The 26,359-nt window shown below is 39.1% G+C and overlaps 2 protein-coding genes across 4 annotated transcripts in view; one reads left to right on the top strand and one right to left on the bottom strand.

Moving 5' to 3' along the window:
* The window catches only part of zdhhc8b (zDHHC palmitoyltransferase 8b), a 39,706-nt gene extending 17,301 nt beyond the window's left edge, over positions 1-22,405 (bottom strand). The window contains exons 1-2 of one of the 2 annotated variants that reach the window (XM_088375137.1): positions 22,279-22,405; positions 19,697-20,095 (exon numbers count right to left, since the gene is read on the bottom strand). In XM_088375137.1, coding sequence (XP_088231263.1) covers positions 19,697-19,800 — 104 coding nt within the window. In that variant the 5' untranslated portion in view covers positions 19,801-20,095; positions 22,279-22,405. Of the gene's footprint in view, positions 1-19,696; positions 20,448-22,278 lie in introns of those variants that run through there. The other variant, XM_088375136.1, reaches the window with a different exon arrangement.
* pgam5 (PGAM family member 5, serine/threonine protein phosphatase, mitochondrial) lies at positions 20,696-24,487 on the top strand. Of its 2 annotated transcripts, none has more exons than XM_088375140.1 (6): positions 20,696-21,192; positions 21,726-21,895; positions 22,336-22,461; positions 22,581-22,669; positions 22,798-22,928; positions 23,776-24,487. In XM_088375140.1, exons 1-6 carry the CDS (start codon positions 20,963-20,965, stop codon positions 23,924-23,926), a joined length of 897 nt encoding a protein of 298 aa, XP_088231266.1. In that variant the 5' UTR covers positions 20,696-20,962; the 3' UTR covers positions 23,927-24,487. The 2 variants fall into 2 exon arrangements, with proteins under 2 accessions (XP_088231266.1, XP_088231265.1); XM_088375139.1 differs by having other exon boundaries at positions 20,697-21,192; positions 22,795-22,928.
* The last annotated feature ends 1,872 nt before the right edge of the window (positions 24,488-26,359 follow it).

Here is a 26,359-nt window from a genome sequence, read left to right as displayed (position 1 = left end):
TCTGCTCTATTTCAATAAGGTGCTGACAGTTTGGTGAATTGTGCTTTAATGAAATTGTGGCGCAATTTCTAAAGTCTGATCGGCTTATCAAGGTGCCAAGGTCTTTTTGTCCCTGTAACCATGGCAAGCTGGAATGGAAAACCAGAGCTTTGCCTATATGCAGACATGAAAGTATTCATTCTTGAGCCTACCCTCAAGAGTCTGTCAGCAAACAGCCCATGAAAACTAGTTAGCGATAAATAAAGCCAACTACCTCGCCCCAAAAATGAGCTTCTCAAAGTTTACTCAAGTGTATGATTGTGACTCAAAATTGGAATCTAAACATGTTTATACAGTTTTGACCTTATTCTCACCTGCACAGTCAGAGCCACCTCATTATCACTAGACCCTGCCTGAGGCTCATTCCTATTAGGGTCATTCACCTCATAATGTATCCTGGTTTCATTCAGTGTGAATGCTTTTCAGCCTAGTTGTCGTAGTAATTAACACAATTATGTAAGCATTTGCATGTCTGAGTTGGCAAATAGCAAACAAGGATTTTACCAACAGCATTTTCTCCCAGTTGGTCAAGGGAAGGACAATTAGCGCTACAGCCCACAGACTCACGCCAGAGAACCACTCACTTAAAAGTATATAGTATACAGTATATACACTCTGAGGCAGTCATTAGGGCATAGGGTGCGGTGGGAGTACGTCCCATCTGAGCCAAAATAGAGCTCTGCTCCCTACTAATCCCAGATGAACAGGTGCCTCTATTTCAAGGACCAAATCCTCTCCAATCCACCCACGAGAATGCCACTGCTTTCGCTCCTCTAGCAACAGCATTGTGTGCACACTTCTTCTCAAACTGAGAGAGAAAAGGGCCACATCCTGCAAAAGTAGTGAGGAAAGTCAACTGAGGAACAAATCAGTCTCAGTCTCACAATGCTGGGAAAAACAATGGTGAAATGTTTACGCAACAAATTTCTATTTTCATGTTACCCAAAGCACTTTTAGGAGGACGCCATAGTCATGCATCCTCATAAGGATTATGATGCATGTGGTCATGTAAGGACAGTAACATTCACATACTGGTGACAAACTATCAGGAGAAACAACATGTTGTATGAATATTGGACAATGGCCAAAAGACTTTGGACCAAGGAATGGGGGTAGGACATATACTATGTGTAAGTCACAAGTCTTATTTCTTAATATTTTCCTAACCGTTTCAAGCAAATCCCAAGTTACTGTGAAAAAAAAACCATTAACGACAACATATAGAATTAAAGATAATATGAACACATTTGTTATTTCACCAGCAGCCCCTTGCAAAAGGTTGGTGACACCTGCTGTACAGAATATTCATTCATCCATTTTTTTTTACCATTTATCCTGTTAAGCGTTGCGGGTGAGCAAGAGCCTAACCCTTCTGACTTCAGCTGAAAGGTGAATGAACCACTGGACTGGTGGCCCGTCAGTCGCAGAACACATATTGTGCATACTATAGAGATTCATTTTCGATTCATTTGATTCTAACCATGTTTTAGTTCTACCAATTAACCAGAACCAAACAACACAAAAGGAGGGGTGGGGTTGGAAATTCAAGTTATACTAGGACAAAATATTATTCAAAAAGATATAAACAAGAAAGTAAGAATAAAGACCCCTTTGAATCACCCATCAAATTTTAGCTCAAAGTGTTGTGAATCGAGCAGTAGTCTAATGCAAAAGACTACAAGCCACCCCAGGCAGTAGTGATATATGCAATACATGCAATGTAACAAAATAAATACAATGAAATACATGAAAATGACGTAGCGACACATTAAAAGACAGATACTACATGAAGGTCTTCAAAACTCATTAGTTATCTACAACCTGAAGTAGGATAAACTTGTTTTCAAAAGATGTGTGTGATGGAGGTTTTTGGTGCAACCAGGGAGCCAATTAAGGACGGCAATGATCTCGTCAGCGTATGGAAACAGCACTGTTATATCATCTCTATCAACATCATCTACCGTTATACAAAGTCAACATCACAGAAACAAAAAGCCCAGCTTGTCCTTGGGAAGCTGAGGCGTCATACTTGAGACTTGATTCTCAATTGAAAAGGAACATTAGTACCATATTTTCCGCACTATAAGGCGCACCTAAAAACCTCAATTTTTCTCACAAGCCGACAGTGCGCCTTATAATCAGGTGCACCTTATATATGGACCAATATTGAGCCACTACAACAGGCGTGTCCAAAGGCCAAATGTATATATCTTATATATGGACAAAGTTTTAAAATGGGCCATTTATTGAAGGTGCGCCTTATAATACGATGCGCCTTATATATGGACAACGTTTTAAAATGGGCCATTCATTGAAGGTGCGCCTTAAAATCCGGTGCACCTTATGGTGCGGAAAATACGGTAAGCTAAAGTGCAGAACATCACTACATGCATATTTTGCATTATAACTCCGTCCCAAGCACAGATTGTGAAGTGCACATTACCTTCTGCTACACATATTCATAAATAAAAATTATGCGTGGAAACAAATGCATAATCACACCTAAAGTGGAGGTACAAATACAAGGTTGTTTCAAAAACTCCACCGCTGTGTAAAGAGCGCTAAACATACATACATACAAACATGGTAAATACATGCCCTTGTAATTCCGCAGTATTAATCGCATAGTAGCTGTTTACATAGCCTTGATGTATCTAATGATAATGCTTGCTGACCTGTGCATTCAGAAAAAAACATGCATATGTTTTGCTTACAGCGGAGAAACACAGTTTTCTTTATAGAAGCAGCCTAGTTAGAACTTTGCTCAATATAATACTCCCCCTCCTGATCCAGAAAGCAATTTGTCTCATTTCCAGTATCGCCAAGCTTCTTCACTGACCCTGACAGAACGGCCCAAGGCATGGTTTGAAAGCTCTCCCAAGAACCAGTTGGGTCTGGATGTAGCTTTGAATGCAGAAAAGATAACCACACTACTCCTACCATGTTAAAAATGTGTGGATGTGTCAAGGAAGAAGCAGACATAGTGTAATTTCTATTGTAGCGGTAAAAATGTTAAGTGGGAATACGGTTGACAGAGCCCTGGGGGCCGTCTGAGAACGCAGCTATTCACACAAGCACAATCGCAACCTTTCTGGATATGAATTTTGTGCTGCGGCTTTTTTTGTACTCAGAATGCATTGCAATGCAACAACCCAGAAACATTCACAAAGGATAAAAAGGACAGAGTGTATGGGATGCTGTTCCAAGCCGACTAAAAAGCCCTGTTAGCTTTCTGTGGCCTAACTTGATGACTTCACCATGAAGAGAAGAGGTCAAGACCTAGATTTAACAGTTTTGGGCATTGATGCTGCTCTGTGCTAACTGTAGAATGTCTATTTCTGCAAATCTAAAGTTTGCACATTTTCTCATTCATCATATCTTTTATATGCACCCAATATCGGTAGTGGTTCTTAACTGGGTGCCAGCCAATAGCAAGACACATACTGATAAGAGCCATTCACACTTCTTAAAATGTAATCTAAGTCAAGCTTACGATGATTAAATTACTCCCATTGAACAAAAGGTACAATGCTGTAAGAATGACAAGTTGGGTCAAGAGAATAGTAGTATAAATAAATATACTATATGGGAGTATAAATCGGTTAGTTGAATTTATGTAGAATGTGAAAGAAACAAATAAAACGATTAAAAAAGACACTATAACCATTTTGACAACCCAACATAGACAAATGTATATAAAATCAAGAAATAGAACAAATATTCCATTCCAAAATACTGTGTGCATGTGCATGCGTGTGTCTGTATGAGTGCGTGCATGTGTGCGATGTGAGGGTCTTCATAAGCGTTTCTGTGTTCAGGAGAGAAAATGTCACATGATGGGATGCCTTTGAATCCTGATCAGTTTGCATCCACCTTGCTGGGCTATAAATAGCACAATCTCGAGCCCAAAAAAGACTTAATTGGAGCGAAATGTATCTTTGTGACCGCCAATGCTCAGCACTTTTTTTGACAGTTGCTGGCAGTGGGGGTGAGAGGCTCATTCTGTCGGCGGTGCTAATTGTTCCTCTTTCAGCCTCTGGCGCTTGTTTCATCTCTGAGCCATAAATCATAATGAGAGAGCTGTGCATAGGTCTAAAATCACCTATACATGACTGATTTGTGGCTCGATTAATTTCATCAGACAAGAGCTTTTTTTTCATCTGTGGATATGCACGTTAGACCGGCATAGTATGCTCTTCAATGTGGCACCTTCCTCACTTCACACTAACAAGCATGAAAGGTTTACTGTAAACATTTTGTGAATGATGGCTCTTACTAAAGAGGACCGTAGGACAGTCTGTCTTTCACGAGGCAACAAGTCTCTTTTTATTTCTGCATAACCTTCCGGGAGTCTGGATTATCCCCTTAGCCCAGTTGCTTTTGCGCCATGAAGAAAGTGAACGGTTCATGAGTCTGAACGTTTTAAGTGCACACTTATTCGCCGGCAGAGGAGAAAAGCAGACGTCAGGACGCAGCCCCTCCTTCACTGAAATGAATGAATGGAGCTTCTATTGAGGCCGGATGGTCAGCCCACAGTGGAAAATATGACGAGCCAGCAGCAGGTAAGAGAAAGAGGCTTCTACAGAGGACAGGCTTTATGAGAGGGATGTGAAGCTCAAACAAATTCTGTGTCCTCGTAAATGTTAAATGACTGTATGACAGTATTTTCACGTTCCAAAGGTTATAGCTGCTCTTAAAACTGACGAAGTGCACTATCACAACAGGTGAGGCGACAAGAAATAAAGTCAGCCTAAAGTTTTGCTGGAAGTGACTATTGCTCGACTTTTTTTTTTTTTTTGGTGACTATTTAAGAATTCATGAGCCCCCAAGGCACATTTTCATAAGGAAGTTGTTTTAGTAACTTCTTTGTATTTAATTAGCCTGAGGTATTCTCATTTAGAAAAAAAATCCTACAACTTCACACTGTAGTTGCAATCCCTTTTGCCGATTCATATAGTCACTTAAAAAAAAAAACTTTATGTTAATTCAATCAGTGCAGTGCTAGTGTTTGCGCCATTAAGCACCATCAAGTGCTCCTTAGCTGTGAAAATGACAACAGGTCCATATTATTTGAATGCGGGCAATAGAGTAATATAGCAGCAATACATATCAGTGGTAATCAGTAAATACGTATATGCAACTCCTCAATGTGTCCATGTAGATTAACAACATCCAAACCTTTTTCTTTTTATCTCAACTGAAGCTTCAGTGGAGAAACACAAATGCCAGCAGAGCCGGTTCGAGTAGCTCTTTCCTCCTCATTCGAATATCGGAAAAGGACCAAAGTGGAAGTCCCCTCGATGAAAGATAAATGCCATGTTGAAAGTGTGAAGGTCACTTCTAAAAGCTTGACTTTTTGTCAGAACTGAAAGAAAATGCCAGACAGTCATGCGGGAGAGCTCGCTCATTAAATTAAAATTATAAATGTAACACCCTGTGAGTTTCTACTGTAACACACCAAGCCTTGTAGTCGCGTTCTTTTCAGTTCCACTTCCCCAAGAGTGCACACTCAAGTGCCTTTAATGGTAATTCACACAAGCAGGTCTTGTATACGTGTCACCAGCTCCCTACGCTATTAGGAAGGCACACGTCTATATATAACATGGCAAAATGTGTTCTACATAAAGAAGAGCTTAGCTTGGGATGCACCAATACCGCTTATGTCAGTCAAGTTTTTGTCTCGCTCTAACATTTGAGAGCTTTTGTTAAATCCTAAAATTTGACAGTTTGGCAATAACGAGTACTGATATTTGAAAACGCCATTATGTCTTGCAAACAGGATGAAAATGTGTTTTATTTAAATTAAATGTAACTGAAAAACACAACATTTCTTGAACATGGCATGTGTTTTACGTAAATATTCCACATTTTTGAGGGCCAACTTGTCATTACAAACGGACAACATAAACAGAAAAATGAAAATTAAAACTACAAGAATGTATAACTTACTAAATAAAGCATTCCAATACAGGTTTATTTCCTTTCTAATTGTTGTACGATACTGTACAGAACATTTTTTTTACAGTCTATCTGATTGTAGGTCACTGAACTGTTTACGGGACTGCTTGTGTAAACATAATGACGACTTCAGTAGCCCACAAGCCAGCATTTATTATATGTAGATTATAAATTATGTAGCAATAAACAATATACAATGATACTTTAATTGTCAAAATCGAATTAATTAATCGGCAAATAATTGGTTATCAAAGTAACCGACAACTGCTTTAATAATTAAGCGATTATTGAGTCATTTTTAACTTCAGAATCTTCCAAATCCTCTGTCATCCTCTCAACAGCAATTATTCATTATTTTTATTATTTCATGAAAAGAAACAAATTATCTTTTGTGTTTCATCAAAACAAACATTGGATTTTACTATGGAAAATAATAATCGCACGAGTAACTGAAAAAAAGTTTCAAAAAGTTAAACTCTTATTGAAAGTTATTTTGAGCACGTTGCATGGTAAAGTGAAAAAGTGTCGAGAATATGATCATCTAATAACTATTCTGGACCATATACGGAACACAACTCACCACAGTGCGCCCACGGAGTGGCTTGGTTGACAGGCCTCGCAAAACTTTTAAGCTTGGCGGTCATCACCGCAACTCACGGGGCGGACTGGTTATTATTCATTTTGTGGAACTAAATTTACAGTTGCCTCAAAGTGTTGTCATTCATGGCTTATATGATTCCTCCCAGTAAGTTACATATACAGTGTCAGGCTGGTGATGTGGTATCAGTGTGGACAGGATCAGAGAACTTTTATGACACCATTTATTGATATCATCCCTGGTTACAACATCATGCAAAAGTGAAACTAATTTTTTCTGGTCATTTTAGTGTTTGTACAATTGATGACATGCCAAGAGGACTCTCCTGACAATATAGTATGGTTTTGTTGCAGTCTGAACCAGAGCCTCAACAGTCAAATTAATACTATTCAAATAAAATGAATTAAAACATCAAATTCTCAGCAGTTAACTTCATTACAGCTCTATCTTGTTGCAGCTACAAAGAACAAAGACAAAGTTTCCACTGAAGACGGTGAAATATTTATATCTGCTAAATGTAAGAGGACCTTGTTCTATTTCAGTCGGCCGGCTGAACTGTCATTCAACAATATTTAACTGACACACATTCAGGCACTTGCATGCAACGAAGCACTTTTAGACCACATCACAAGAGGTGTTGCTGAGCTAGTTTAAGACTCCTTCAATCCAAACCCCAGATGAGGAAGCAGACCTGTTCATGAAGCATTCAGACTTCAACAGCAGTTGCAGTGAACACATTGATTTATGCTGGCCCAGTGACATAATGGAAGAGTTCAATAATTCTCATATAATTACATGCAGATGACGCAAAATGCGCTGCCCACCGGTGAGCAATCAAGGGCTGCAGTGCTTCGGGAGTTATCGGTGGTACGAAGCATGAAAACACACGGAAGATCAGATCCAGCATTCATGGGAATTCCAGGTTTTGTAGATCAGTTGCTCAACACACGCAGGCACGCACGTACACATTTTCTATTGCTTATTCTGTTTGTGGTTATTGTTGAGCTGGAGCCACAAAGACGTTACACCTTGGATTGTCCACCAGTAGTTACGTTTTAAAAGATTCAATCAAATTAAAAAGCAGTCATATTATAATAGTAACACAGCTTATTCACGACAAAAAGGATTGTTCAAAACTACTCATTGCAAAACGATATTTGACTGGCTATGAGATGTGGTTGAAGTGGTAGTGGTTGATTTTGTGCAAACAGACTTCATGATGTTGATGCTGGACCTAGAAACTGTCGACACAAAAAAAATACATCTACCCTCTAATGAAAGCAATTTGGAGAAAAGTCCATTATAACAGAGTTTCAAACTGTGAGGCTGCAGACTGGTATAAGGCTAAATATCATTTGGCCATACAGAGACTGAAAAAAACCTATCTATCTAAATTATTTATATGCAGGCCAAGGAGGAGAGTCCCGCAAATGCTCAAATGGTCAGTCTGGGCCATCCGGTGGTGGGCACCGGTCATTTTGTTAGAGTCTGAGAGAAGTCCTATTTTGAAAAGTAGGCTCACCAGTTTTCTGCAGCATGTTGCACAGATGAAATTTTCATCCGAATGCCATGTTTAAACTAGTGGGAGCACATACAACATATTACTGTAAAGAAATTTTGGGAGTTGACCTCCGGTTTAAGATAGATACACTGCACATGGGTATTAGTCAGGGAAAACAAAACCCTCAGTGTTTCCTCGCTACGTTTTAACATGGAGCCGTCACAGGTCACGCATAAACGCACACTTGCATAAACCGTCACAAATGAGCCCAGCTCAAGCTAGTTCAGCACAGATCCCTCAAGTTGACCTGCACTGTGACTCAACTGTTGACTTTTGATGACCCGGCAGTTTCACACATGCTTGCCAACAATGTCGATTTTGGGTCTAAATGACTACAAATGCAAGGCAAAGACAAAGGGAAATAACAGTTCCTATTTTCTCCCAACAACTTCTGTTTTAGGCCCAAAGTTCACCTCTGGCCTATATGGTCTCAATAACAAAATCACTTACTAAGACAAACACTTCCAATTGACAGAATCCATCGGCATCATGGTGGTTCATTATAGCTTTTTAATGTAATATTAACCAATTAATCTCTTTTTGGCTAGGACAATAGAATGACAATGCAGAAAATGTTCCAATTTGTTTTTCTCTGGCTTTGACAGGATAATCAGCCGCTACAACTCGACAAATGTATAGATGTAATAGATATAGATGTTACGCAAAGTGCCTGCATGCTGAGCAACTTGGATCCTGATTATCTCAGTCAAGCTACTGTATAGTGATCGAGCCTTGGCAGCAACTACCCACGTGTGCTCCATTTGCCAAATGCTCCAAATGCAGTAAAAGGGGAGAGAACACGCGCCCTCATCCTACTAAAAAGTCAGCAGTATTCAAACTGGATTCAAACTGTGTTCTTCTGACGTTGTTTTAACATGACAAGCCAACATCTCAGCCCCTTTTGCATTGCCCTCCAAAGCCTACTTTTTTTTTTTTTTACAGGGATCTGTGAAGTTTAACACCAAAGACTCACAATTATAGCTTTGTTGCGTTGAAACCAACTGTCACAGCCCTGTACGAATTGTATACATCACACCAGAAGCTGGCACTGACGTCGTGTAATGATTTGTTTGTAGGAGGTCTCGTAGCTGTGTTAATATACATACAGGCAGTGATTGGGATCATTTTTTCATTCCCTAGTGAACTACATTATGATTTTTATATTTAGTAAAGAACTACATATATACAGTAGTTCAGTCATGAGTGAAATGAAAAATTGTTTTTGTACGGCACTTGTGAGTGCCAATCATGACATCATTGCTGTCAAATAATTACAACATACCGGATCAACATCAGCTGGGCATTAAGTAATAAATGTTGATCAAAGGATTTATTATATTTTAATTCCATATTTTCCCAATTGACTTGTTCACCCATGGGATGTTCCAAACAGATGTTTAATGAGCATTCCTCAATGTTCTCAGTCTTTTTTTTTTTCAGTTTTTTTGGAATGTGTTGCAGCCATACAATTCTAAGTTAATGATTACTTGCTAAAAAATATTTAACGATTTGAACATTACTTTTCTTGTCTTTGTTGTGTATTTAATTAAATATAGGTTAAATATGATGAGCAAATAATTTTATCGTGTGTTATTTATTTTATTCAACACAACCTCTCAATTTCATTGGAATTGTGTTTTGCACTAATATTAGATTGCGCAGGTGCATCCACCATTGAGGAAAGCTAGTGAACATGCAGAGTGACAGATGGCGAGTCCAAAATTTTACAGCCAAGATGAACTTCTAAATGTTTCCGGCAGAATCATCAAAAGTATAAATGAGAAATTGTTTGAGAAACCCAGAGGGAAGGATTGACTATAACTAAGTGAAGCTTTGCAACTCATTTCAAAGAGACCTCAACTCTGCGCTCCAGTTACAGTGGAGGGAGTGGTGGGGAGTTAAAAATAGGCCTCAGTGATTATCAGTCACCACTTAGTCAGGCAATGCGGAGAGCAGATTGTAAATGAACACACTGAAGTACTTGAATAGTGGTCCTTGTCGCCGGCTCACACGCGGTGAATGTAAAGCAGTAAGACTCCTAACAGTGTGTGGATACACATCATGCTAAGCACCTGCATGGAGTGCAGATAAGGACAACGGTTGAATATGTTCTGCTTTAGTAAACACCTCAAGGTTCTTATGGTCCAATCCATGAACAAAACACAAGACAACTTAGAGACTTTTGCTCTTTGCTGGGCTGAAGTTGAAGAGCTGTAATGATGTTTGACAGATGACACAAGAGCTAAAGGGACGACGGAAGGAAGATTTTAATGCCGCTCTTTTCAACTTTAAAGATTAAAACGGCAGCTTGAATTTCCTCTGCAACACTATGAACTCGTACCAATTCTCTTGACAAAGCTTGTGTTGCAGTAGTTAAATACATTATATCACATCATCAACATTGTATAGGAAGCCATCTTGAAGAAAATGTGGCTCATTTCAGACACTCAAGCTAATGTTCCGAGAAGAAACATCTGTCAGCTGCTGTTGATGCCACAGAAAATGAACCGCAGCTTTAAGATTATGAATTGTACCACTAAAACAATTGAGTTACACGTGTTAAACTGCCACATGGTGCAACTGGAAGTTAAATCCTTAAATAGCAACTGTGGGCTGCAGTGTTACAGTTGAGTTGTCAGGCTTTGAGACACACACGATTCTTACATTACTCTATGCAATCGATTTAGTAATATACGCTCAACAAAATGTTGTTGTTTTTTTGCTGCAATGACCTTTGCTCACTATATTCTGACAAGCCAACCATAACATTTCTCTGGAGTTGGGTCAGCAAAGTCACATTATAGCTAATTGTTTCATCACTTTGTATTAATTTTAAAGTGAAGTTTACTCAGTTGCAGTCTTGCTTGGTTGTATTCTACTGTCTAACAGAAACGAACGATTGTTGCTGAGAAAAGTAAATTTGGTTTCTTTCCAGTGAAGTATTTAATTATGCAAGAAGCCGTGTGAATGCAGGAAATTATGACTGTGGAAATAATGTTTGCATGTATTCAAACAAAATTAAATTTGAATAATTCAGACAAGTTCTATTTGTTTCATCAATGTTTTGTTTCTGCTTGAATATGCACATTATTAGAACCAGTAGAGCAAACATGTTCCATGCGTGCATCGCCTCTTTTCTGTAACCATGATAAATTATGCATCATAAAGAATTTACACACCTCAGACTGCTGTGACAGACACATTTGCTAAGGTCGACATGATAAAACACGACATCAGGCAGATGCTTTGATTTATATCTGTGATGGGTAGGTGGGAAGCAGCATGGGAATGTACAAACATGTTTTTTTGGGTGAAATTGCAATTCCCAGGTAATTTCAACAATTGCTCGAGCTCTGCTCAACTAGGAAGCAATGCGTTCCAATTAAAAAAGGTGATCGGTTGACCCACCTTGGCCTGAATCAAGTAATCGGGGTAAATTGAAGAAAGTGCATCGAATATGAAGCTCAGTTACGCCTGCTTATCACCCTTTCCTAAAAGGTAAACAAAACGATGAAGGCATACAATCATATCAAGAAAGGACTGATCATCACACATTGTGACTTCTTTAACAGGAGACAATCAAAATCAGCATCAATATGCAAAATAAAAACTAGGCAAACAGGCAAAAATAAAACAAAAAGTTTCCAGCGACCAGAAGTGCAGTCTGTGTATAGTGAAAATGTATGTAAAAATATCTCATTTAAAAGACAGAGAAGGTGCTGAATAGACAAGTACCACCTTCCAGCTGTCACCACACCTCAACCGCATACCATGACACTTGGAAGTGTATGCAGCTGCTGTCACATTCCCACCACCCCATCTATCTGAGGTTTTTTTTTTTTTCTGCCTTCCATAGACACAACAACAACAACAAGCCATCCTCCATCACTGCCTGTGGTGAGCTGACATTTTGGCACTTTTTCGTGCTAACGAAAATGTGATATTTGAGCAATTCAGTTGGCACCCCTTTGGGTCTCGACTTAACTTCGAGACAGCTGTGGTGCCCTACAGCCAGCACCATCCTCAGCAATTGTTTTTGGTTGAGATTCGCAGAGACAGGTGACATTTCTTGACCATCAGCAATTTGTCAAGTCAGCTCAACTGCCATTAGAAAATATTAAATTGAACAATTCCCATCATGGACATACGTGATGGCCATTATCATAAGCCTTTAAGCCCTCTTATTTACAATCATAAAATCTTACTTATTATGTGTGACTTTTGATTTGATTTGATTTAAGCCTTGTTCTAAGATTTATAGTTTAATGCCTTTTAGGACATGTAAAAGATCCATGGGAACCCTGGAAAATCACACTGAAGTTTCCATCATCGACAATGACTGTCTTATGATTTATACAACTCGTACATCTTAGAAAAGCCACAAACACTTCAGTCTCTACCATGCAGAACCAACTGAGGTCTCTGAATGCATAGCAGCACTAATATCATCCCGCACGCATTCTTAAGGTGAGCATCTCGATTCCCAACATGCATCACATTAGTGTGAGAAAGGATTTACTCAGAAACATTGTCAGATAAGCACCCTGAATCTTATCACAAAGTGGGCTAAATCATGCAAGGCATACTAAACCCACAGGCATGCATAAGAGGAGTTTAAATTTTCTGAGAGGCAACAAAGTGCATGCCACATGCTTAAATTAAAGCACAACCAAAACCTTATGCCTGAGGGAAAAAACGTGACATGAAAATTATTCTTGCGTTCTTAAGCGTTTAAGTCAACTCTATGGAAGAACATGAAGGGATGTTGGCAGACACAAATCAGAGGAACAGAAGGGGCAGAGTGGAAAATTAGTGCAGAGCTGTGTAATAAAGATCAATAAATCAGGTTGTGGGATATTCACCGTTCCCAGCATGACAGGTTTTCCCATGACTTACTATCATGCTGATGGTGTAATGTGAAAATGTCAATCATGTCTCCTGCATTATTAATGTCAAAAGATGAGCCAAGTTGCAGTAGCTCTGTCAGAAGCAGTATTGGCCAGATAAATTCATGACTATAATATGCTAGGTTTTAGTGAGCTACTTTTTGCAGTACAATTGAATTTCTGGCTGTGTAGCAATATATATGTACCGTAATTTTCGGACTATAAGTTGCACCAGAGTATAAGTCACACCAGCCATAAAATGCACAATACAGTGAAAAAAAAAACCATATATAAGTCGCACCGGAGTATAAGTCGCACTTTTGGGGCAAATTTATTTGTCAAAATCCAACACCAAGAACAGACATGAACCAGCAACAACAGGCTAAACGATTCGGTATGCTAACGTGACATATACACAAACAAGGAGCTGAGAACAGGCCTGAGTAACGTTCAGAGTTATTCAAATAAGTATTACATAAATAACACGTTTATCAAACCATCTGTGTCACTCCAATTCATTAAATCCATCGATCGTCCTTTATGTAAACAATGCCGCGTATGCGCCACATATGCGCCGCTGACGTCGGACTCGTAAGTTGCATTTCTAATCATTCCACAGACCCATATAACGATATATAAAGTATATTGCAAATAACTATCATATAACAACAATATTATCAAACCATCTGTGTCACTCCTAATCATTAAATCCATCGATGAATTCCTCGTCCTTTATGTCAACAACGCCGCGTGCACGCCGAACAGATCTAGTATACGACTATATTGTAGCGTTAACAAAGTACCAGGAAACACGTGCGTTTGGTAAACGGCTCTTTATTTAACAAAACAAGAGTTCAACGAGCCAACAACTACTGAACTGTAACAATAAAAAACATATACAAGTTGCTACACGAAATAAAATATATCAAATAACTATATCATAAATACGTTTTTCAAACTTCGTGTCACTCCAAATCATTAAATCCTTCAAACGTGGGGCCCTTCATCATCTTCGTCATCCCGTGATAGAATCCTTTGTCCTTATGTAAACAACCACCACGCTGCTGACGTCACTTGCAGGTCAAATGACAGTAATCCCTTGCTACATCGCGGTTTGTTTATCGCGGTTTCACTACATCAAGGATTTTTGAATTGGAATTTGGAATTCACTGGGGAGCCAAGGGGGCGCTAGTCTGAAAAAGTTTGGGAACCACTGCTCTACACCTACTGCCTCACTCTTGGTGAAAAATTGTGGGAGGGGAAGTAGGGTGGAGACAGACCATAGAGGGAGAGGGTGGAAGACTAAATGATTCCCACATGCTGATCAAGAAGACACTTTCCAGGTGGCCCCAGTCTATGAACTTTCTGGGGCGGAAAGTACCTCGCTGGACTTTCCCGCAACCCCCCCCCCCACACACACACACACACTGTGCACGAACTCCATATGGATCTACTTTATGTAAAGATGTTGTCACAAGGCAATATTTGGAGAAGGTACAAATACAATGATACAAAGAGTAAAAAAACAAACACTGTTAACAAATTTTGTAATTTAATGTGAATATAAAATACAAAGGCCCCATCATTAAAGATAAAAACATGTCTCTTTTGGCTTCCCTTTTATTTCTCAGTTTATTTTAGGCCTAATTTGGTTTCATCTGATTTTGAAAACTGTCATTTTTTCCGTTCTTATGGCCCTGTGCAACCTTTTGAGCACATGTTCATGAAAACAAGTACACACTTGTATTCATCATAAACTCACAATGCATTGCAATTTTATTTTATGATTTTAAAATATTAATATCTTATTCATTTCCTACCCCAATGAATATATTCCTGACCTTTCAGGTGCAATTCTGGGCTTTGCTTGAATATTTTTCCCATAATGAGAGAAAAAACATTGCTCACATTGAGAACTACAATTCAATACATTATCAGTAACATTAATGTAAAAACCAAGAAATCAGGAAAATCATCTAGTGCCCCAAAAAAAATGACACAAGTGTTGTTGCTGTGGCAACCCAAGACAGGACAAGCAGAAAGTCACCCCAACAACATAATATGTTCCATTCATATTTGTGATTGACCTAACTGCAAAGGTCACAAACGCATTTTAATTTCCTCCGAGACAATTTACTCTAATAAACTTTTAATTTTGGTTGGGACAATAATCAAGAATTCAGCTGCTGGTTGTTGATCAAGTGCATCAATATCGTTATTCTGCTCTGATTGCACCACAGCTTTACTAGCAGTTGAGCCCAGCCTCAGGATAAATTTCTGCGGTCTAACTTTGCCTTTGCACGAGAGATAACTAGTCCCTTATGTGTATTACATCATCCTGCTCATCTAGTATAAAGGCCTGAGAAATAAACATTACTAAGGCAACAATAACGTTAAGACTACGCCATTGACGCTTTTGCCGTAGGCAATTCTGTGACCTTTGTTAGAATTATGACTCATTGATAGAAAGTGCTTCATACACACACACACACAGATCCACAAGACACGACATGGACATACCTTGTCTTTGGGTTGTTGGATGATGTCACTGCACCTCATTCAGAAATCAGCACAAATTCATCAATGTCAAATTCACATGTTGCCACACACACATATAGATAGATAGATAGATAGATAGATAGATAGATAGATAGATGATAGATAGATGATAGATAGATGATAGATAGATGATAGATAGATGATAGATAGATGATAGATAGATGATAGATAGATGATAGATAGATAGATAGATAGATAGATAGATAGATAGATAGATAGATAGATAGATAGATAGATAGATAGATAGATAGATAGATAGATAGATAGATAGATAGATATGTCAAATTGTTGTCAAATCTGAATTCAAAACAATTCAGATTTGACAACAATGTCAAATCACTGGTTTCAACATCAGTAATCACTGATCTTGACCAGCTACAAGACTGCACCATACGCACTCATTGGTATAGAGGGTGAGGCACAGTAGTATTATAATCATTGCATGAACCATGTGTGTATGTGCCAGTACCTACATGCATGAATATTTCCTGTCATATTTATTTAGATTATACAAAGTGGTGGTTATCGACTGCAAAAGCAACAAGTCCCTCTGGTTTTCCAACTTTATGCAAGTCTTACATAAAAGCACCCAGTGTGTGTTCCCGAGCTTAACAGTAAAAGTTGATTGAATCGATAAATTCCTTCCACCCTATTAACGTTGTAAATTCACAGCACACCTTCATCACATGTCACAACTGCCATGTTATATGAGCAACACTTAAAAATGGACAATTAAATCTGACTGAGACAAACCCAACGCTCAACTAAACATCTTTTTACTTCCAGCCAAATATAAAGGGCTCTACAGTCAACAACGTCACATGAGAGGATGCGAACCGCTATAATGGACATTAATACTTCAAAGTCAAGCCTTTTTAATCACAATCTTGTTTACCCAATGTCTTGATGTAAAGATGACAGCAAGTCAGCAAGTACTGTATATAAGCACAAACAGGATACAGATTAGAATCAATGTCCTAAACTACTTTGTCACAGATTTCTTCAACAAATGCGCAAGCAAAATGTCATCACAAAAGACATCTAGTATTCCCTCAAGTGAGTAAGTGCATTGTATTTGTTACACATACACATAGTGGCTTCTTAAAATGAATGAACATGGAAAATTGAAAAAAGTTCTACACACCGTTCCTTTAATTATTATTTCATAAATATATTTTAGGTGTTGGATTCACACCGTTCCTTTAATTATTATTTCATAAATATATTTTAGGTGTTGGATTATTTACAATGAATGAGTCATTATACTCAGAAACAGTAACTATGTGGGTTGATCTTCATACAGCAACTGACTTTTTTGATTACATTTTCAAAGATAATTTTTCAATAGAAAAATATATTGGGGGTGAAAAAATAGATCAATCCATTAGTGCTGAAACATGAGTATGCGTTGGTCCACTGTAGAAGTGGAGACATACATATAATGGTTTATTATTAATAGAGGGGACACTCAGAGTGAAAGCTGCCAGATGCCCATCCCTGCTCTACAATGAGCAGTAACATGTGTGATTTATTTTTTATTTTTTTTACTGCTGATGATCGTTAAAAGGAGCGTGACTCCGTTTTAAAGGTACAGCAGATATCCAAATAAGTGTTAGTGAAATATTTTATTGTAAACAGCGGTTTAAACTACAGAAATTCCATTCATATTTAAATCTACCAAAAAAAAAAAAAACGGTGCAATGCTAAGAAGTGGATCAGAACCCAGGAAAAGATTAATATGAACAAAATCACTTTAAACAGCAACAATATTGATCCCACCTATTTCTGCCACTCTGCAGTCGATCAACTACCATGCCAGACATTCCTAAAGATTAAAACTCTTCAAGAGTTTCAGTGGCAAACAATGCATTCTGTAGGATCTGAATGAAGTGTGACTGAATGGATGTACTATGAAAAGGAGGAAACAGATGTGGAAGCTGAAGATTAGATTCCTGTCAGGCCTGCTCATACAAAGCTCTGCTCGCAGGGTGGAGGATTGACTGGTACCGCATGCCAACACTCACTACTGCTCTCATAATTCACAAACAGAGTGCAAGAAGTGCTGAACAAAGGTTATTTCTAAATGACGAATTTATAGCTCTCATTCGTCTAACCTTGTGTGCCCTTAAATGTGGCCTATTAGACTTGCAAACAAATGATAATGACATTTCTTTTTCTAGTTGGTTATTGACCAGGTGGAATCACCAAGTGTAGCAATAAGTAACACATTTAGGAAGTTTTCTACCATGGAACACAATCTTGTGATACAGTCGATGCAGATAAAGCCTAAATAACGTTATCCCAATTCATTGACATTTTTTTCCAGATTTTCTTATCATGCGTTGCTGTGGCATTTTATATATATATATATACACATACATATACATACACACACACACACACATATATATATATATATATATATATATATATATATATATATATATATATATATATATATATATATATATATATATATATATATACACACACACACACACACACACACACACACACACACATGCTTTTCCCATAAGCTTAATGACTTTTGCTTTATTTACTCATTATTTAATTTACTTAACTAATGGACCATTGATTGTATTGTAAATGTATGTCTGGGACCAAGGTACGTGTTTGACAATAGAAGGACATGGCCTAGTTTGGATGTGTCCTGCTCCCCAGGGTGTTCCATTCTGCTCAAATCAATCCTCTAGGCCTTTAACTACAAAATGAAGGAGCAACCGAGTAAAGTCTTAATCCTCAACCTTGAACCATCTGCTGTGGGATGAACCTTTATGGACACTAAGTGACCTGCAAAATTCTGATACTGATTTAAAATGACTAATAAAAAGTGTTTCCTTTTTTCCCCAATTATTTCCTATCCAAATAAAAATCACAGCACATTCAACCCAAATGAGCTTGCAAATGAGGCCATTTGTCTATGCAAAGGCAGCAAACCACTTCGACTTTTAAAGCTGCAGTCCAAAGCTACCTGCATAAGTCACAAACACCATATGTTTGCCTCGGTCTTAAGCACTGACGACTGCCAAAACAGCAGCGGTACACATCAAGTGTGTTCAGTTTTTCCTGCATCCAACAAACAACAGTTAACAGTTTAAATTTTCAAGCACACAAACAATGACTCATAGCGTCCCACTAGAGATTTGTGAATTTCTATGAGTGAAAAATCCAGTAGGGAAATGCAGTAGTAAGTCATCTCCCAATGCATGCACTGGATGGGGTGAAATCCCAATAAACCATTTAATTTGTGATCATATATATAATGGGGAAGGCTGGGTAACATCTCCTCAAAGTTTAACTTTGCGTGCCTTCAGTGGGTTTACTAGTTGAGCCAACACGCCACAGCCGAGCTAGATCTAACATCCATCCATCCATCGAGTTTCTGAACCACTTAGCGAGAGTGGGTTGAGATATTAGAAACACACTGCAGTGGGCAATAAACACTGACAATGCCGATCCTAATTTAACAATATTTTGTATGTAAAATAGCGAAAGAAGTGTGCAGATGGTGTGTGTGTGTGGGGGGGGGGGGGGTTAGTGAGGCAGAGAGGTTAAAATTTCAACGGACTTTTCCATCCTTGATCTATACTGACTAAAAAACTGGAAGCCTAAATTACTAAAACCTCATTCCAAATGCAGTAAACCCATTCATTATATCTAACATTGGCTGGCGATATGAGGAGGATTCAAACACCGTCAGTGACTATGGTAACCATTCGAAATACGTGGATTTAACGTGGTGAACCAATCCAACCATTTCAACTCAAGAAATAAATAATGTTTTTTTTTTTTTTTTTTGAAGGGAGTGAGTTGGTGACGCCTAACGAGAGCATATGGAACACAGGTTTGATGGCTGCACTCTTCAACTTGCAAAGGTTTCATTCACAGCAAGTTTGTCTACTACATCCAATATGAAGGCTGACTGGAGGCTTTTGCAACCCAACCTCAAAAGCGCAATGCTATTCCCCACTGTGACAGATACACTCCACTGAATTATTTCCGCCCTGGTGATTGCAATCCACGCGTGCAAACCTCAACAAATATACATACACGAAAAGATAAAGTGGAACTTACGTGAAAACGAAAAATAAAGTAGTCGATCCCACAAGGAGAGTGGCAGCTGTGGACACCGGGATGTATTTGGTGGGTTTAAATCTCTTTGCAGCGCTGGTGGGCATTCTGTAATGTCCACATTCCTTAATTGTTTATCCCGGGTGCAATAGCATGTGGAGAAAAAATGATCCAGGGTCGCCTTTTGGGTGGGATCATAGGTACGGGCAGTCCGGTCCTTGCTAACGCTGAAGCTGCATAGACCCTTGCAGTCAGGAACAGATCCGTGACTGAAAACCTGGAAATCCCACCCTTCCAATCCAATCCACTGGTGAGGTCACTGGACCGCTAGAAAAGGTGGAGCCTACACGCAAGTGTCCTCGTGAACCAGACGGCGCTGTAGCCTGCATTCCGAGAGAGAAACTGAGAAAACGGATTAGTTTGATGCAGCTAAACCAAAGTCAGTTCATTACCCAATGTCCTTTTGCAACAGATTAGTTCATTATTTACTCATTCAATGAAACAGGACGTATTGAGAAATACCGGGAAACAACGACGTTTTTACCCCCCTTGTTTTCCTTGATCGTGCGTTTTTCGTTTGATTTTAGAGGAAATGCGGGTCACTAGTATTCCTAAATCTAAATCATTCTCATATACACTCGCTGCTGTTTCCACCAGAAAGCCGAGCAATCAGAGCTATGCTGTCATTCTGTTAGTGGTATGGATAAGACCGCCATCAAGTGACCGATTAAAATACTACTATACTAAATTGGGAGACAGTGAGCGCAGTTATTTCTCCACCAAAATGGCATACACATTTTGGATGACAGTAATTCACAATTATATAAAGTTTCCAAATTTATCTCATCCTTCCACATTTCACGACCCATTAAATATATGCAATCGATTTTAGAATGCAATAGCAAGGTGGATATTGAAGTAAATGTTTTGCATTAGCGAGAAATAGGGGAGTTTACTTTTTTTTTTCCAAAGTGCAATTTCTGCAGTAAGAAGTGAATAGCGGAATTGATTTGACCCAAATCGGCTGCCGTACAACGTAAAAACCAACCTGCTAAAGCTTAGCTTTTTGCTGGCTGCTGTATTTTTAGTTTCTGTGGAACGGCTGTCGCCTGAGTGATATTGACGTGTCGGGTGTCTTTGGCTAGCTAATATTTGCTATTTTACCTCGAAAATTGTCCTTTAGTCGTAAGGAAACGTTGTTAACGAGACACAAGTTCAGTTTAGCTAATTTGCTAGCAATTGATAGCATCTTGGGTAACTAGTGACAGGATGTCTTACAGGAAAACTCTCAAACTGATTTGTGGTTTCGCCGGTGGTTCTGCTGCTCTGGTACTGGCGGCTGCCGCTGCCGACTCTCGTGGCTATTTCGGAGAAAGAAGAACCGAGGCAGACAGTCGCTGGTCAAAACTGTCCGTTCTTCAAGCCGCGCAACCGGCGTGGAATGTCGCGAACATCACGCCAGTCCCGACTGGACACGCGTGGGACGTCAACTGGGACAAGTAAGATTGTGTCGTTGTATTGTTCATTACTGGGGCTTAGCCATTTTGTAAGTGGTCTTGAATTTATAGTGAGCTGTGAAGAAATCATTCTAGTAGTCCGTAAGAGTGACAGGCAACGTTGTCCAAATTGTGTTAGACTCCAGAAAAATTGTTTTGTTTAGAGTTTGTAATTGAAATTTTCATTCCTGACAAAAGACCTGAAACCTTTGACACTTCTTCGTACTTTATCGCTATATAGTGTACACTCAATGTAACCCACAATATATCTTGAAAAGTAGTGTAAAATAATGTCACTGGAAAAATCCAATACATCCCATGATGCTGCTAGATTTACCAGTTCTGTTTCTTAGCTGTGCTCTGAAGCATGTATTTACAGACATTTTCTTTGAAGGGTATTTTTAACAACACTCCAATAAAAGTGGGTCGCGGCTTAACAATAGGAAAAACTAGGTGTCAGTGTCACAATTTAAGTCACTGATTGAAATAACCATACGAGACAAAGCCCCTGATCCAAGCTCACCACTATTTTTCAGGAGAGAACCTTCTACGCTGTCCAATGGCAAGAAGAAGAGTGCAACCGAAGAGCCCAGCTCAGAGCAGGACAACGGCAAACCGAAAGCCACACGCAACATCCTCCTCATCAGACATTCCCAGTACAACCTAAGCGGGAGCAGTGACAAAGAGCGATTCCTCACTCCTTTGGGTCTGCTTCATGTTATTTGGATCAAAACACATTACATTAATATCACGAGCCAGGGAACCTGCCAGGGGGCAAAAAGTGATGATTCTAACGGCCCGTGATTGAGTGGTACAAAAAATGGAGAAGCAATTGCAATCACTTGCAAACACTAACATTTCCTAATTAAACCAATCGCATTATTATTTAGAAAATTAATACTTCTGAAACAGGCACATGTGTACAATTGGCAAGATGGTGGTTCTAGAGGACAGTTTTTGGACACCCCTGCTCTCAAGTGAGCATTTTATTAGATTGTTGTATCTGGGTTGGAGTAGTTCACATGACTCCTTTACATGATGTTTAGAGACATCGACATGCTTAACAAATGGTTCTTCCTTGTTTTCTACCTCAAGTCAGCTGATGTGATGTCTGCCGCTTTTCTTTTCCAATGTTTGTCTCGTCAGGTCGAGAGCAGGCAGAGTTGACAGGTCAGCGTCTGTCAGCGTTGGGATTGAAATACGATGTTCTGATCCACTCCAGCATGACTAGAGCCACAGAAACAGCGCACATCATCAGCAAACACCTTCCAGGTAGTGGAGACGCGTCATGAGGTTTTCTGCGCATGCTCATTACGACCACCTTTTTTTATTGCGTTTTGGCAAACTGGTTGTGTTTTCCCCTTATCCGCCCGACGTTTCCTGTGTTTTAGGTGTGGAGCTGCTGAGTTGTGACTTGCTCCGAGAGGGCGCACCCATCGAGCCAGTTCCACCTCTCACTCATTGGAAGCCTGATGCTGTGGTGAGAGAAGCCCCCTTCCTTTCAGTGCACGTCAGGTCAAATACTTTCAAACAAGAGGCTTGAGTAAAGAACACTCTTGCCATCCTGACGTCACAGTGACTTTCAACCTCTTTGCCATCCTCTAGCAGTACCACGAAGATGGCGCACGTATCGAGGCAGCCTTCCGCCGCTACATCCACAGAGCAGAACCGAAGCAGAAGGAGGACAGCTACGAGATCATAGTGTGTCATGCCAATGTCATACGCTATTTTGTCTGCAGGTTTGTTATTTGCTGAGCTTGTCCAGTGTGTTCGTGCAGCCAGCATAGATGTTACAAGTATTACAATAAGAATCTTGTTACGCTGTCTTATTAGGTTTATTATTATTATCATTATTATTATTATTATTATCATCCATGTTATAATTATTATTATAATTGTTATTTTGCACTATAAGGACACACTAGTAAATATGAGCAAAATACTTTACGGCTTTGCTTTTTGTACTGAGATTGCAGTCTGCCAACATGTTATCTTACCAACTGTTAGGATGTTAGCCTTTAAATTAATAATTGAAATGGTTCCTGGCCACAGGGCAATATATAAAATCCTTACAAATACGCATCAGCACTTTCTCTACTCTGGTTGCCATCTTGCTAAATGTTAGTATAGAAACCGTTAGCTTGTTAGTGTATGAGTTCATCTCTTTCTTGACACAAGGCAAAATGTGAAAACCTTCCTTATTGCTCTTAACAATTTAAAAACACTCAAAGATATTTTACATACAAAACAAATAATAGTAAAGGAGTAAGTGTGTAGGAGGGCGGACTCGACCTTGGAAGCTAGGGCAAGTTCCAAAATATAGTATATGTAAAAACATGGCGATATTAAAACGTTCAGAGAGGGTCACATTAAGTTCACCATAAAGATAATAGTGCATTTACAGGTTCATCCTGAAATCTCACCCACCGAAAGGTTGAGTATCCCTAACTTTAGCGAGCAGTGTATATTTAATAACTATGTAACAGATTTTGTTTGGCAGTGCAGTTGTACTGTATATCGTCTTGTGTACTTTAACGATTAAGTCTATTCTTGTTTGTTAGTAAAGGGGTCATCCTCTGTTCTCAGGGCCCTGCAGTTTCCACCTGAGGGCTGGTTACGCATGGGATTGAACAACGGCAGCATCACGTGGCTTACCATTCGCCCCAGTGGCCGGGTGGCCCTCCGAACTCTAGGAGATGCGGGATTCATGCCCCCGGACAAACTAACACGAACCTGATTGGCCAATGCGGCGCACTTCCGGGACCGGAGTCAGGATGACGGGCTGGTCACAGGTTTGACGCTCAGTTTTCTCCTTAAGTGTCTTTCTTCTGACGTTCAAGTGTTGTTGTTAAACTGCCGCCATATGTGATTGAGGCACTGTTAGTAACGCCAACAGAATGTAATTTATGTTTTTTATACGAGAGCAATTCCAAACCAAAAAGTTGTGTAGCTGTAAGCATTGGAATTTAATTGGGTAGTTTTATTGTCACTGTTAGCAGAGTAAACATTAGTTAGCAACTTTCTTGGTGTTAAAACATAAGGAGTTAAATCAATCAATAAATATTACATTTAAATGTCGTACAGTGATACATTGAAGCTCAAACAAGCCCAGAGGTTGTTCACAAAGTTGGAGCTGTCTTCAGTTGTGGTTTCAGCATATCATGCGAGCCACCTAAGCTCACCTCAGTTGACCAGACCGACATGTTGTTCACTTAATTGTACTGTTGCAAGCGTGTGCGTTGCTGCACCTTTTTTCTTCAATAAATAATGAAAAAAATAATAAACTACTTATGTAGAACCTGTTTCCATTCCTTGTCAGAAGATGCAAATTCCCCATCCAAACACCATCTTGTGATTTCAATAGAGATCCATTTCAGGTCGCATTTTGCACATACCGTTCAAGAAACAAACACTACTTGCATTTTACCCTCTTGCATTTTTTTGACATTATTTTTAAGATGACAGAGAAGGGAAGACAGTATATTGAGTGAAAGTTACTGAGAAGTAACATACTCTGAACTACAAATGATCAGCTCATCAGCAAGCTCTGAAGCCTAATAACCATTCTGATCAGTTGAATCAGGTGTGTTAGGGGCAGGAGACATCTAAAAGATGCAGGGCAGTGGCATCAGAGAACTGACTAGGTTTGGACATACCTGTTCTGGCACAAGTGAGTGCACAAGATTAAAAATTATTTCACTAGATCAGGCTCAACATATAACTTGCACAAGAACATTGCAACTGAACCTGTACAAACATTCATCAGCACAGTTGGGAAAAAAAAAATCAACCTGCGACTTGTGTTGAGATCCAAGCTTGATTCTCTAGTTAAAAGATGATGACTATGACCCTCAGCAATTAAATATTTCTGTATGATTGATGCAGATAGCTGTTTTTTAACTTCTCTAAAATTGTATTTAGTGTAAATACTCGGTTCCTTATTGAGTAAAATAAAAATAATTGGAAAGTAAACATTTGATATAATCATATTTATACAATACTATTTAATTGTTACAATTTTACATAATTTTGGGTAATAAAGGAGCATAATTAAATAGCTGACTGTTAGCTGCAGTGACGTGAGGTGAGGTTCATGACTGGGGAGGCACTGACGTCGTGTCTCCCCCCCAGTAAAATTTGTCCAGCACCTAACCGTGTCACAAAAAAAGGTTGGGGGACGCTGCTCTAGTGTAGCTTATTCATTATTTAATTTGAACTATTTTAATTAAAATCTCAAATCAGCAGTCTTCACACATAAAAACACTCAATAAAGCACATGAAATCAAAACTTGTTTTCGATCGTGCTTACCACTCTGTTCCAAAGTCCCGTTGTCCGAATCAAACCTTTTAACTCCGGAGTTGCTCTTCCTTTACTGATGACCTCCTGCTTCGACCGAAAATCCATAGTTGAAAATCGTTTGGATATGTAATCCTCCATTGTAAAACGAAATGCGAAAACGGGGTAAAAAAAATAATAAATAAAAGCGAATGTAAAACGAAACAAATGGACGACCGCTCCTGAGTTGTTCGCTGCAAATTTGAACTGGAGATCTCTTATTCTACAGGTAGACGCATGAAGCATCCCAGGATCACTAGCACCCCCTGCCATAAGACTGGAGAACCTTTTTTTGTAGCCTCCGTAAGATCTCTTTCCAGAGCCGTTTTGTTCATCTAAAGAAACACGACGTTACAGACAGATGACAAAAAACACAAGATATTATATACACCAGTTTAGCTATGAAAATTAATAAATATAGCCACAGTGTTTGAACACTTAAACAGCGACATAAAGACAGAGAACAGTTCAGGTTCACTGCATTGTGTGATTACGCAATCCTCAGAGGAGGCTAGACAGGACGTTGGCTCCTCCGAGCGAGTCGTCTTCGGTTTTAAAATAACTATAAAAATTCAGCGATTTTGGTTCAAAATTATTGAAATTAAAAGGAAAATGACTTTATAATAAAAACAATTGAATTTTTTTCCCTTTTTCATGATGGCAAGGGGAGGCGTAGCTTGGAAATGAAAGCGAAAGTTGGCCAATTATGTTTGACCAGTATTATAGCATAGCTTGTGCTTTTATAGCGTTTGTTTATTTGACAGGGACACATCAATGAACATTTCTGCAAATGCACCAGAATTGACCAAATTTTCATCTATTGGGGGGGGGGGG

This window comes from Syngnathus floridae, chromosome 5 (assembly GCF_059516105.1).
Source record: "Syngnathus floridae isolate MCC-2025c chromosome 5, RoL_Sflo_1.0, whole genome shotgun sequence".
Lineage (NCBI taxonomy): Eukaryota > Metazoa > Chordata > Actinopteri > Syngnathiformes > Syngnathidae > Syngnathus > Syngnathus floridae.
This window is presented reverse-complemented; position numbering and strand designations above follow the sequence as displayed.